General features: G+C 43.9%; 1 protein-coding gene across 2 annotated transcripts in view; it reads left to right on the forward strand.

Annotated features, from left to right (window-relative positions):
- vta1 (vesicle (multivesicular body) trafficking 1) overlaps positions 1-14548 on the forward strand; it is a 56592-nt gene that overhangs the window by 31205 nt on the left and 10839 nt on the right. For both annotated transcript variants that reach the window (XM_005732774.1, XM_005732775.1), the window contains exons 5-6: positions 1827-1941; positions 12377-12628. In XM_005732774.1, coding sequence (XP_005732831.1) covers positions 1827-1941; positions 12377-12628 — 367 coding nt within the window. The remainder of the gene's footprint in view (positions 1-1826; positions 1942-12376; positions 12629-14548) is intronic.

A 14548-nucleotide genomic window follows, 5' to 3' on the forward strand; every position in this document is an offset into this window, starting at 1 on the left:
CTTACCTGCTTCTTTGTCTTCAGGCCTTCAGCAGTTATACCCTCCCATTTAAAATCCAGGTCCTAAAAGTTTTCTCAAATTAAACCAGTAATGCTTTTTTCGTTTCAGACTCAGTTTTGATATGTTTTCTCTACTTATCATAGAATAAATTACACCTTCCTTTCTCTGGCCCTGCTTTAAAAGCTAACCTGATTCACATTAGGTCTATGTTCTAGAGTACTGATGGAAATCGGATAGCCAACAGAATGAGACCTGAATGTAACAAACCCACAGCAGACCCCAGTGCATGTTCATGCTTCCTGCCGGCACCGCAACACTGCCGCCTGCTCCTGCTGTGTAGCCACCATCTCAGCCACCATTTGGGTCAGCTCCTTCCACAGTTGGCCTAGTTGCAGGTCTGCTGTGTCCTCATCCTAGGTTTCGGCACCACTGTAACAAACCCACAGCAGACCCGGGTGCATTTTCATGCTCTGCAGCATCTCTTTATTAATGGTTGCTTGTTCACACACACTGTTGGCTGCAGCTTTCTCTATCTCGCTGCCAACCACACACACACTGACAACAACCACCATCCTGCAGGACCCAGTACCGTATTTAAGTCGGCGGGGCATGATTGCAGATGCCGTGCAGGTGCGTCCGCCTTCCCTGCATGGCACCGCAAGCCACGCCCTGCTACACTGAATAAATATCCCAGCACTTGGTGAGAGGAAGGATCTGTCAGTCTTTTCAGCTCCATTCACCTCACTCATGGACAAGACCTACAGACACTCATCCTTGACCCGGAGTTGGTACTCCATCTTTTCTAGCTGAGGAATCGTGGCTTTGACTGTGTTAATCCCACCTTTAAACCACCCCAGTGCAAGGTAGAGGTCAGCACCCGACAAAAAGAACCATGTCATCAGCAAAAGCAAAGATAAAATCCTGACTCTAACACCCTCCACTCCTCAACTGTGCCTGTCCACGTGTCCAAGTCTGTCCAAGAGAATATTTGATAAAGCAGAGCCCTCACAAGAATGAGTCTTACTTTTTGTTGGCGGTGTAAACCCAGTCCTGTACAGCTGTACTGGGACCAGAAACTAATAAAGCTAAGCAAAGCTCACACTTCATGCAGTTAAACAGTTTGCCTCACTCTCAGAGCACGCTGGCATGTGACAGGTGCAGCAAACAATTTCTGCCTTCTTCTCTTTGTTTGGGGACCGAACATAACACGTTTGTCAAGTGCCACTTGGATTAGGACTTCCAATATAGCAGTACTAGCTCTGCTTTTTATATGTCGAGTGCCCAGGTCACAGTCTAGCTGTCTCAAGTAGATCCGGTGACGTCCACAGTGTTCCAGTGACTTCCAGTCTGGAAAGTTCCTCATCCAGATCATGACTGCAGCTACAAAACGTCTCAACAAAGAGAGCCCCTATCCTGCATTGCTAGTGTATGACAATGAATTTAGGACCCATGGTAAACATGAGCAGAATAAATGGTTCCACTTGTTAAAATTAGATTGGTGAAACTGGGTGCTTTTGAACGGAGCACCCTGGGACCCACAAACATTTTTATTTTTAAGAAGACCTCATTAAAGGAGAATTGGAAACTAATGATTATGACATCATTAGGAACTAATGATTGACAACCTCAATCAATGAGAGTTCAGTTTGAACTTCCAAGTCCTTTACAGTGACTAAATTCATACCTTTCAGCAGCCTCGACCTTTGACCATATCGCATGTGTTACACTAACCGGCAGTTAGTTTTTGGGGTAAAAGCTGTGGAAAAATATATCTCCCTGTGTCAGTTATAACTTCCCTGATGTGAGTTTATTCTTGCCTTCAACAGAACATCCAGCACAGGAAGTATGCCCGCTGGAAGGCCACCTACATCCACAACTGTCTAAAGAATGGGGAGACGCCTCAGCCCGGGCCCATCGGCATGGGTGAGGACGAGGAAGCAGGTGGGACACACTGATATGGAACACACACACACACACACCCCTCTTTCCCCGTTACCAAACAGTCCTCTCTTGTGTGAGTTCTCTTTAATGAATGCTGAGGCCAAATTCCTTGTGTGTGTGTGTGTGTGTGTGTGTGTGTGTGTGTGTGTGTATAAACCTTGGCTCTGCATTGTTTGCCTTATCAGGTCTGGGGCTGTAGCAGGAAAGTCATGCGGTGAAACTGGAGACGTTGTGAGATTAAAGGAGTGAGGAGAGTAGATTAGTCATGTGGTCTGTTCTTACATCCACACTAAGTTTGTGCTTATGTGTGACGATGATTCAAATTAGCACAGTCTGGCTAAGAAAACTAAGAAAATGTGTGTGAAAATGCACCCGAGTGCGCGTGTGCCGCTAGGCTGTGCCGGATCTTTGTGTTCGTGTATACATGAGAATGAGCTGATATTTATTTTATTACTCTCGGTTTCCTCATATTGAACACAGATCCCTGACCTTTGTCACATTGTAACGTTCTGGCTGCTGATGCCAGGCTTGCACCATAAAACGTAACCTTTAATAGAAAGAAAGCATGGGGGAAAACGCCATGAGATCCCGGGGAGATTGACCGAATTAGTCCACCAACAAAATGACCACAGCAGCCTTTAAAGTTCACCCTGTTCTTAAAAGCAGAAATGTAGGGAAGGAAACAAACCCTTTTTCTAATGTTCGCCACTTTAGCTGCTGACATGGGATTTGCAATAGATTACGACCTCCGAATAATAGTTTTTGCTCAAGTGGCTTTTTAAGTGGTCCAATTTGCAGACCATCCTGCAACTTACAGCATTTGTCTTTTGGCAAGTGGTAATTCTCTGCCTCTCTGGGTTAAATCTAAACATCAGAATAGAAATGGTTTGAGCTGTTCCTTTTTTTCTTTCCCCTACTCATGTGAACGGACTTCCTCCATGTTTCAGGCAACATGCGCGCATTCGCTGGTACAAAAGTTCGTTTTTCCTTGTATTCCTGTACGTCGTACGTTAAATTAGACATGCTACGGCAGCATTGGTCACTCACAGATCCAGGATACATTTTATGGTAACAGTTTTTGGTGTTCTTGCCTCATGGTTTCTCTCACCTTCAGAAAAATGCTTGATTGTTGCAGACTTGCTCAGTTCTCTGTGAAAGACATTCTTAATTGTAATTAATTAATTAATTTTTATGTGATGTGAGGGGTATACTTTCTCTTTGAAAATGTGCTTGTGATCGATGAGTTCAGGTCCTTCAGAAGGAATCGGACAAGCGAAGTGCGATTGTGTGGCTCGGCGTCTCAACATCTCTTGGGAGCATTATGTGATTATGCTAATAATTCCTAAACTCTGGTGACTTTATCTACAAGTCGATTTTATACCACGCCATCTGGACTCATTTTCAGATTGCACTCAGACTGCGAGAAATTGCATCAAAAGGCCCAGGAGAAAACACGAGTGTGTTTTGACATGAGCACCTCCGGGCCTGCACACGTCTCCCGTCCCTGCAGGGGAAACTCGAAGCGTAGTTTTCATGTCAGTGGAGTGATGTTGACGAATTCCTCGCTACAAAAACGACCATCTGCTCGGCCACGCCCGCTCAGTCCACATACACGCGGGCGTGCTCGACCGTGACATCACCTCAAAGAGCGCTTATCTGCACTCGCATGTAACACGCACACAGCACATTTACTTTTTCTTGTATTTCCGACCATGTCTGCCACAGATTTTCACGCTTTCCTCCTCTCCCTGCGGCGTTGGGGTCTCTGTGTCAGTGATGACATCATGATAGCGATATCATCCACCCTGCACGTATGGATGGTGTATGTGTGTGTGTTCCAGCGTTACTGTATTTTTTGGTTTTGTTTTGGGGGTTTTTGTTCCATTAGGATTTTATCAAGATTCCAACACTATTACTGTGTGTGTGTGTGTGTGTGTGTGTGTGTGTGTGTGTGTGTGTGTGTGTGTGTGTGTGTCCGTTTTCTTTCTGTCCTTTCTCACAGACTCACAGACAGCCCAGATGTTTAGTTTAGTTCTGTGTGTGTGTGTGTGTGTGTGTTGGAAAGTGAGCACATCTGTCTCTCCATCAGAAAGCATTCCTTTCTGATAGGATCACTTTTGATTTATTACTATTGTTGATACTCCTGCAAATACAACATGATTTGTGGAGTTTGTTTCTCTGTTTCCCCTGCTGTGACGAACATGTCAGCCATTGCTGGCTCCTAAGAGTGAACTTCAGGGTGCTCGCCCTCTTCACCGCAATGGTTAAAACCTTTGTGACTGTCTGCAGCATAAAGAATCTATTTTTTTTTCTGTGATTTGTTGGCAGTTGAATTAATCTTTGATGAGAGGTGGGCGGGGTCAGTGGCAGCTTTTGTGCACAAATAAAAAATACTTATGCACACGGTTAATAAAAAACTGATTTAGCTGCTACCTGTTTCTGTTGCTGTGGGGGATTCCCCCAAGAATAAACTATGTCTGTATCGCCACATGTTTCCTTTGCCTTCAGATCACACAGGGTGGTAAACTAAAACAAATGTAGAAATCAAACGTTTGACTTTTAGGAACACTCGGACGTGGATTCTTTGGGTTCGGTGTGCCGAACCGAGTGAATGCCCGTTGTTAATGTCAGCTGTAGTGATTAACAAAGGCCCCATATATTGTCCAGGCGTCGTTTATTTACTGCACTGTTGTCGTGGTAACTTTGTGAGATATTATTTCCACATCTCAATAGTTCAGAAATTTTTCATCCAGGGCAAGGAACAGAGGGGAAACTTCCCATGTGATAAGGTTGTTAGAACAAAGGAACGTGTTTACATTTTTTTTTTTTTAATTACGGACTTGACCTTTAAAGATCAGAGCCTTCAATTACAAGCCTCGTCTGGAACAGCTGGTTAAATTTCATGCAATGTTTTTCACAAATCCCTCCATATATTGTGTAATTTCCCAGGATTTCTCAAAAGGTTATGATCTCACAGCTGTTATTTACCTTAAAAGAATCACTTCTTGGAGCGAACCTACAAAATAAATCGATAAATGCCCCTCTGTTTTACTCACTGAACAAAAGAATCCATACGATCGTCAAACTCATTTATTAAAGCAGACTCGCCCGCCAGCACAGTCATGGTCTGTTTCACAGCAGTGTTACACAGATCCTGATCACATCGTGCTTCTTAGCCCTTTACCGCTGTTTCTGAGGCGCTAGCAGGAGATGATCCTGGACCTTATTTTATCATTACATGGAGACTCCACCTGTGAGTCTGTGATGTTAGAATTGTGTGTCCCCGTGCTGCTGGACATGCATGACAGCAGGCACCGGACTCTCCACTGATCCACTGTAAGTAGCTTAATTGATCTCTAGAGAGTAGTTGGACACACACACAGCAGAACACCAGTATACAAGCGGTCATTACAGGCAGATCATTGTCTCCCAGCAGCCCTGCGCCGACTTTCTGCTGGCTGGAGGAGGATGTATTTAGCAAGAGGAAAGGAAGGGATGGAGGGAATGAAAGGGTGGAGGTTTTGGGGGGTGGGTGTGGGGCACAGGGAGAAAACGTCCCGTGCCGAGTTGTTAAAAATATAAAGCATGTTTTCTGTGACCTGAAAATATGCTTTATATGGTGAAAGTTATTGAAACATGACTTTCATAAACATTAAAGTCAAATCGAGCAACACAGAAGGTCGGTGTGTGTAAGGGGGGTCCTTAGTGACAGTTGGATAAACAGATTTTAAATTAAGGCCCTGTGAAGCCCACAAATCCATTCTGACAGACCGGCTGGTGTATAATACTAAGGCTACGTTCACACTGCAGGTCTTAATGCTCAATTCCGATTTTTTGATCAAATCCGATTTTTTTTGTCTGGTCGTTCACACTACAAATAAAATGCGACAGCAAACACGCTCTAGTGTGAACGCTCAAAGCGGCCCGCATGCAGAAAAGAAGACGTCACACACAACGCGCTCTCTTTAGACCCAGAGCAAACAATATTGTTTGACTGATGGCCCTTAATATAAAGACTTCGGACTTTACGTTTCCCAATTTTTGCTTTAAGTAATGTAAATAACCTCATAATTATCCTTATTGCTGTTTTAGAGGAGCGGTGCTTCAAAGGATAGTTGCAGACTTCTGTCAGAATCTGCAGATTATACAGTACAAATAAAATGTTCACGTTTCTCCAACGTTGTCTTCCCAACAGTTTCACTGACATCTACACCGGATGGCCAGGAAGCGTTCGCGATGTCTTATCGGGCGCTTCTCTGGCGCTGATAATTGGCGTCTGTCTTGTGTCAGTGACGTAAAAGACGGATTTAATGCGACATGACCGTTCAAACAGCAGTCGCTTTCTAAAACATTGGATATGTATCAGATTCAGTACCACATACGAAAGTGACCCAGATCGGATTTGAAAATATCGGATTTGTGCCGTTCACACTGTCATAGCATGATCGGATATGGGTTGCATAGGGTCAAAAAAATCGGATTTGATGCGCTTTCGCCTGCAGTGTGAACGTAGCCTTAGTGACACAGTTATTAAAAAGCTTTATAGGTTAGAAGCCATTATCCCTCCTATGAAGGATTCAAGTCAACAGTGGTTCTTTGATGCGTTGCGAGGGTTGGTGAAGTAAATTTGGAGACAGTTAAATCAAAGTGGAGCTGTTGTGATTTCCCTAAGTTTCCATCTACAAACAGTTTCAGGCTCTCAGACCCTAATATGGTCTTCTCAGACAACGTCAGCTACAACCTCCTGCTGTGATCAACAGGCAGCAAATCAGAAGAACCTTGGATGAAATGGGGAGGGGCTAAAACAGCTTCTTGGTTAACGAATGCTCATCAGAAAATAAATGAGGATTATTTCAATCTCTGAATCGTGTCTAAATAATGTCTTTTCTTCCAGATCTTTTCTGGAAGTCTAATGCTTGAGAACTTCTTGTGTGTTATTTTTATGTATGTATTATATGGCAAAAGCGAGAGAATGAATAAAACAAGGGAACAACAAGCAAACCCGGGACCTTGGTTCATGCTCCAATCAGCTAAAAGCAAACAACAGTCAGAATAAATGAGAACTGATATCCCACTGATAAAGTCACAAAAGCCATGAAAGGAGCTGGGATGGATGTGGGTTGCCTAAGCAGTTTGCAGATGAACAACAGCTGTGGGCAGGCAGAAGCAGCTGAATGGCTCACTGTAGATACGATTTTCATAGAAAGCCGGTGATAATGAAACTGGTGCTGTTTTGATGATTTTTAAAGGCATGAAAACTATGAAGTGTAATTTGTTGACCACCTTGACTGGTTAAATGTAAAAGGGGGGAAAGTGGAAGTAAGCAAAGTTTGTCTTCTACCTGAGTTGGTTAGGATTCTGGGATTTATGAATGGTGAAGCTTAGAAGTTAATAGTCATGATTCTTTTTCTCTCAACAACTGGTCAGGAGTTTTAAGCAGGACTACAGCAGCTTGTGGCCTTGGCTGGTGTCCACGGTGGAAATGAGTTTGGGGATGTACAGGTCCTTAGAAAGGGGAAAACATATTTCATCCAGAGCAACAGAAAAAGGCAATAAATAAATAAAATGAATTAAAAGAATATCATAAGGGACAAAAGCAGAGAAGGGCTCAAAGTAGTGCCTAAGAGCAGCGACCGGCCTCCAGACGCCAGCTGGAGGGCTGAGGGTCTGTCTGAAGCTATGCCGAGCTCAGAAACTGCTTTTTAACAAGTGCCCTTTGGCAAGACACTCAGCCAAGCTTTATACCACAGAGCTGCACAGCGTCCGGCAGCAGGACAGCCGCTGTGGCATTCACTCACCCACTGCTGTAAACAAGGAAGCAGAGCAGGAAGAACACTGGCCACAATCTCCATTTACTCCCACAGCTCACTCACCAGTTTTATACCAGCCTGATTAGATCGATAAAAGGGGATGGTGATAATATTGATGATGATGATGTGACTTGGTTCAGAGTGTGATTTGGGCAGCAGTAAGAGTTAATAGCGTTCATAGTTTGGCTGCTGTGAGCTCCCTGTCTGCTCTTCGGTTTCAGTTACAGAACACTTTGAATGAGCTACAGGTGTCATGGCTGCCAGGTGTTTATCATTCAGTGGTTTAGGGAGAGCAGAGAAAGGAAGACGGGAGTAAACAGGGGAACTTTGAGTGAAACTTCTGTTGATATAGACAAAAACTCATAACCACATAATGAGCTGCTGCCCAGTGTTAACACGCCTGATACTGTGTTTGTAAATGGAGTCGATACTTTCTCTATGATTGCACATAAATCTGTAACGTCTCCATTCTGACCTTCAGAAAATCTCCTGCTGGCAAAAAAGCTGATGCTGTACTTCACACTATGTTTCATTCATGGCACACAGCTCCACTGAAACCTTACAGTAGTGTGGGGAAAAGTGCCTTTCAGGATCCACTACCATTCACAGCGAGATGATTATCACTAATTAAGCAGTTATAAAAAGGAGAAAAAGCCGTTCCACCTTAATTAATATGATCTGATGTGACTTTGCAAACTGACACTCTGAGAGCACAGAAAACTTTGAGTCTCGGATTTCATGTTTGACCTTTTCATTGATGTTCAGGGTGAAAATAATAATGTATACTTTTCAGTTGACCCACAAAATCATATTCTTTGAAACTCACAAAGTGACATGAAAGAATATCAAACATGAATATTACTTAACTGATGCAATGTAAAATCTATTTGAAGAAACAGTTATTTGTTATCCCAGTACTGCAGCGAGGGGTGAACAGTAATTAATCTGATACATGCTATTAGTGCTGTTTAAGCAGTTTTACAAACATCAAACGGCAAAATAAACAAATAACAAACTAAAAAAAGAACTAAGAGTCAGAGTTTGACAGACTTTTCGAGCTGAAACCCAAAATCATTCCCTGAATAATCATAGCGTGTGTGTGTGCGTGTGTGTGTTCTTTTGGGGAGGTGTGGGGCAAACTGTGGTCGAGTTGATGCAGCTGTGGGTTCAATTTAATGATTTCCTTAAGGAGGCTCCTGCTTTTGTGTATTCGTGCATGATTTTAAAGGCGTACCAAAACTGCTGCATTTACAGACTCATCAGTCTATAAGAAAATAAAGGAGGGGGGAAGTGCTGTAATTGCCTTGAAAGGAAACTTTCCTCCAGAGGTCACACTCCCGCTGTCTATGCTGTTGCATAAGGCTCCTATAGATTTCAGTCCTATAATGTCTCCTCTGTAAGTCCAGCATAGCCCTGGTAGCATGCTATTGCTGCTTGAGCGCTGACTGGACCTTTAATGCTGGGGACAGAAAATTTAAAGTACATGAACATTAACAGAGTGTTGAGCTGTTTGGAGCACAGGCATAGGTGCACACACAGTTGTACATGTACAGGTGTACCAACAAAAAACAAATAAGAGATAAAAAACTTACAGACTGTAATATAGTTTATTCATATAGTTTTCAGTCTGATGCACAGATCGTAACAAATATTTGAGCATTGAGAAAGTGTGTGTGTGCGTGCATGCCACAATGAAGGGGTGTGGATGTTCACGGTTTAACAACTTAATGAAAGATGGAGCGGTCCAGCTAAAGTGTCAGATCTCTGCTTCATGCCCGTCTGCCTTTTTGTCTCTGATGCAGTAATGACACAGGCTGGGCTCTAACGTGGTGTCGAATCCAGCCTGTGTCTGCACATCCAGCCCAGTAGCTTAATCTCTGCAAACATCTCTGGCTGTCAAGAAGTGTTTTCTTTGTGTTAGGTGTGGTTGCTGAGTCTGCGGGCTTGCAGTCAGGACGTGAAATCACTGCAGTCTCATGTGTTTCACAAGGCTCTGTCCTTGTTTCAGGATTATTATTACTCTCTGTCGCTGCATGTTCAACTCTGACACCTTTGTTCATGACGTTCCCTCCCAGAGTTCCACTCTGAACGTGAGTGTACAGGCGTGACAAACCTCAGTGTACCTGTTGCCACTGAGTGAGGGCTCGAAGGTCGAAGGCCACAATGAAAACAGCATTTACCAAAAAAAAAAATGCTGAAGTCACTTAAACTGTCAGTAACTGAATAAAGGAAATGTTCTGCTAACACAGAAACCATCAGCAGATGATCGGGTACAAATATAACTTCTTCTTCACTAAGCACGCGTCACAGGTCAGGGGCCGGGTGCAGACATCAGAGTCTGTTTTCCAAAAGTTACCAAACATGGCACGCTCAACTCGCTGTTTTTGTGTGACTGATAAGCATTAAGAGGGTTATCATCATTCATAAAAGCCAAGCCTGTTGTTTTGGTGAAGAGGATCTCGGTCCCAGCTATGTCAGTCTTACTAAATTTTAGGGTGTTTTTGTAGTAATAAATATTCCATGTTCATGTAGAGCTTCAGTGTATGAAGAAGCAGTAATGTTGTTAACAGTCTGCTGTGTGAGAACAGTGTGTTTAAATATAAATGTGGGTGCTGGGACATTCAGACACATAGTGCCTTGTGTTTGTATCATTTTCCATTTTCTGCAGAACTTCCATTGTTGTACTTCTGCTCTTTCATCATCAGATTTGATGGTGCATGATGATGTATGTGTTACCTTCAGCTTTCACATATATCTGTTGTGTTAACTCCTTCAGTGCTATGTTACTTAGATCCAGTGATGTGTAATAATTTGTGTCTGTTGTTGTTGTTGTTGTTTTTAACTCTCTTGAAAAATGAAGGGGATTTTTACTTTTGAGCTTTAGGGTGATGCGTAAACACTGTAAACCAGTGGTTCCCAAACTTTTTTTGCTGGGCCCCCCTTTGTTTTACATGATGGTGTGTGCCTTTTTTCACGTCGGGCTGTGCGCCACGTTATTGTTTACATGAGATGAATTGCAGAATAGCAGATAGAGACGAAATACTGTTACTGTTAATCTGACTGTCTTCAGGTTTTACACGCAGTTACTGTCCCCCCATTTACAAAGGCAGAGGCCTCACGGTGTGATTATTTTACGTGTAGTTGGTTCTTTTTTCCCCCTGTATAATAATATTCAACATTGCTATCAACACATTTTTTTTTAAAAATGCCTCTCTGTGCAAAATGGGTTTAAAAACATAAACAACTGTGGGATACTGTTTGTCCGTGATTTGAACCGGGGGAACAAATCGTGGCAGGATCAGCCTGATATTATTTGTATCCCACCGTAACTTTACTGTTTAAAGAGCTAACATCTCCAAAATGTCAGGAGTAGTTAGTCATTACAACAAGTGTTTGTGAACTAAAAATCAAGAATGTGGGATTCTGTTTGTCCGTGATTTGAACAGCCCAGCGCTGCTCCCGACGAAGGGAAGACCAATTCTACAGCGGAAACCTACCTTGGTACTTGTGCAGGTGAAACCAAAGGGCAGATATGCTTCACCATATTTTCTAGTCTTTGGCTTAGAATGAAGTTGGTTTGGAAACATATTCAGCGATGCTTCATCTCCTGCTTTGTGTTTCTGTGGGCGCCCGTGCTAGCAGTGTCCAAGCATTTTGGTTTTTTTCCTTTTCATACCGCGCCCCCCTGCCATGGCACTTTGGGAAGGTCTGCTGTAAACTGTGTTTCCATATTGAATAAATGATGCTTAACGGGTCGGTAACAGAAAATAAACTGGTGTAATGTAATCAGAGGAGTCAGTGGCTAGTGTAACGTCCCCAGTCCTGTGATGTGTTTAAAAGTGCAACAGAATACCAACAAACAAGGGCGATCAGTCATCTGCAGTCCTGCAGTCGCTCCATCAAATGCTCACACATGCCCCGCTGCACACTCCATCTGAAACCAATTTCTGATGTAATATCTGTGGGATTTACACACCTCCTTTCTGTTCACTTTAATGAGATTCTCATGAATTCTAATCATTTTCCCCAAACTCATTTTTGGATTCCACCTGATGTGCTTTTGATGAAGAACCCTTTTTCACTGTGTGATTGAAACCAAGTGAGTGTGTTCACCTCCTGCATCCTGACGTGTGGTAAAAAATGTCCTTTTTCACTTTTAGACACAGAAACTTGAACCGAGTCTGAGGGTAAGCAGCATGATGAGCACCAAAGGCACCGGTTGTAAATGATCCGGGCTGATGTGAGCTAAAAAGACTTTTCTTATTTCACGATCCGTCACTTACACTTCTATCCCTGTATTTCCATTTTACCCTGTGTGGACAGATATGTAGTTATTAGAGATTAGGGCGCAGTGACGGGCTGGAAAGTGGTGAAATCAGGTGGGTGGATCCGATCCCGGCCACACTGCTCTCACGTTTCTTCAGCTGAGAAACCGCGTGCCAGTGAAAACAGAAATTCCTTCATGATCCACTGAAACTCTGAGATATGGAAGTGATACACAAGTGTGAAAGCAAAATGAGTTTCCATAAACAATGTTCCAGTAGTTTTTATTGGAGCTGCTGTCCATTGAAGAAATCTTCCTGTTTCACAGTTAATGACCCCCCCTCTCTCTCTCCCTCTGATAGACGAGTTTGGAGCTGAAGGCTTCTCCGGCCTGGGCCTCTCCCACGGGGGTTCTTTTAGGGGTGGTCCTCCTTCACAGGCCTCCGAAGACCAGGACCACAGTTCGGTTCCAGGCCCCGCCCCTGGCATAGGTTTTGCTTCCGGTCCAGGATCAGCCCCATCGGGTCCTCCGACCACAAACTACAACAACATCCACATCCCACCAGGAGCCCACGCTCCGGCCAACACGCCGGCCGAGCTGCCGCCGCCTGCAGGTACGACAGAGGTTGGCTGTGTGTACAAACAGCGTGGCCACATGTCAACACGCTGGTCACTCGGTTTAGTCTATAGCAAGCTGAGTGTACGTGCTGAGCTCTCCATGTTTGACACATGTGTCCTTGTCGAGCAAAACATTTCACTTCACATTGTCCATCAGCCTCAGCTCCACGCAGACAGTTCTGCTGTCTTTCGAAAATCTCACAGTGGTTTTATGTCATTGTCACACGGCAGCATTTAGCTCAGAGGACCAATCAGATCTGTCCGTGTTTGGAAATCTGTGTGCAAACACATGAAAACAGCTTTCAGCTCTGTTTCGAGACTAGGTCACCACCGTAGTGAGCCAAACTCCGAGCGTCGATCGCACCTCGTATCAGCCTGCCACACCTCTCTGAGGTCACTACGCTACGATGCAAAGAGTTTAAAACGCCAGTATTACATCCTGCTTCCTCTGAGCGCACTGGGCCCGCCGTGCCTCTGAACATCGAGGTTTAACATGAAATAATAGCAGCAATTTAAAATTCTGTAGCTTTAAAACAGAGTAAATAATATTGTGCTGTACAATATTTCTAAGAAAGAGTCATTTACAGCAGCTGACTTTCAGAGTCTGAGAGACTGTAATTTGTCGAATATGGGACTTGTGTTGTGCAGCACATGGAGCACTTTATTTAAAGAGACTGTCGCTGCAGCAGACACACACACACACACACACACACACACACACACACACACACACACACACACACACACACACACACACACACACACACACACACACTGCTGTTTAGATGTTAGTGGTCTAGCTTCATCACATGCTCAGTGAGGGTCCAGGTCTGTCCAATCACTGAAACGTGGATGATTAATTATAGACAAAAAACGTTGTGTTATATAAATGAATTACGATAATGATGCCATGATCACCTGACTGCTGTTTCCAGCGTGCTGTTGTTCTGCCATCATTAAAGGTCTAAACTAGAAGAGCTGCCTCTCTTGTCACCCGCCCTGTAATCCTGCTAATTTCCCCTGATAACACCGAGTATGTGACGGCCTCGCAATTTACCGGCGACGCTTTCAGTGACACTCCTCCCCGAGAGACGCATGTACACATGTTTGCTGGCGCAGATGTTTGCAGATGTTCTCTGGAGGATATAAAGAAGATAAAACTTCTCCAAAGTGAGATGTAATTGTTCCCTTATCGAAACAGTGTAAAGGCAAAATGTTGTATAAGAGCACTTGTGTAGGCACTGTTGCCACCTCATAGATCTGCATGGAGGATTGGGTGTTTAGTTTTTTGCTTCCTGTGCAGAGTGATGGGGCACAATAGAAAAATAAACATTCACGCAGAAACCTCGAGTAATTCAAGGTGATTATAGATTACACAAGCTTCTGCAGAAAGAGCTGCACACACCGTGCAAACACACTTTCCCCAAACACAAACACACACACAATCGGTCCACCGTCACCGCTGCACAAAGAGGAGAGGCAGAGGTGGACCTGCTCCTGCTGACAGACAAGGAGAGACTGAACCCTGCTGATAACAAAGCTTTTGCTCAGACCCATGTGATAGGCTGTAGCCCGGGTGTGTGGGAAAGAGTTTGGGGCTTTGCTCACATGCTTGGCTGAGTGCAAAGTTTAGTTCTGTCTCACTGATGATGAACGCTCAGGGGGACTTTTCAGAGGACAGCTCTGAAATCTGACAGGTTTACAGAGCAGCTTCGTTCCAAGGTAACCACCTGATCGCAGTGACGCAGCGTGTTGTTGGTGACGTTTCGTTCATTTCCACTAGGAGAGCATCCAAAGTGAAGCATCTGTTGGCAGCTTGGTCGTTTTCAGACACTTGATTGTGTTGTTTCTTGTCTGGATTTCTGCTAGCTGTCACTAAATATTCATATCTGTGCAGTCAGAGCTGAGATTGAGGC

The sequence above is a fragment of the Pundamilia nyererei genome, unplaced genomic scaffold (genome assembly GCF_000239375.1).
Source record: "Pundamilia nyererei isolate P.nyererei 1_Seehausen unplaced genomic scaffold, PunNye1.0 scaffold00048, whole genome shotgun sequence".
Lineage (NCBI taxonomy): Eukaryota > Metazoa > Chordata > Actinopteri > Cichliformes > Cichlidae > Pundamilia > Pundamilia nyererei.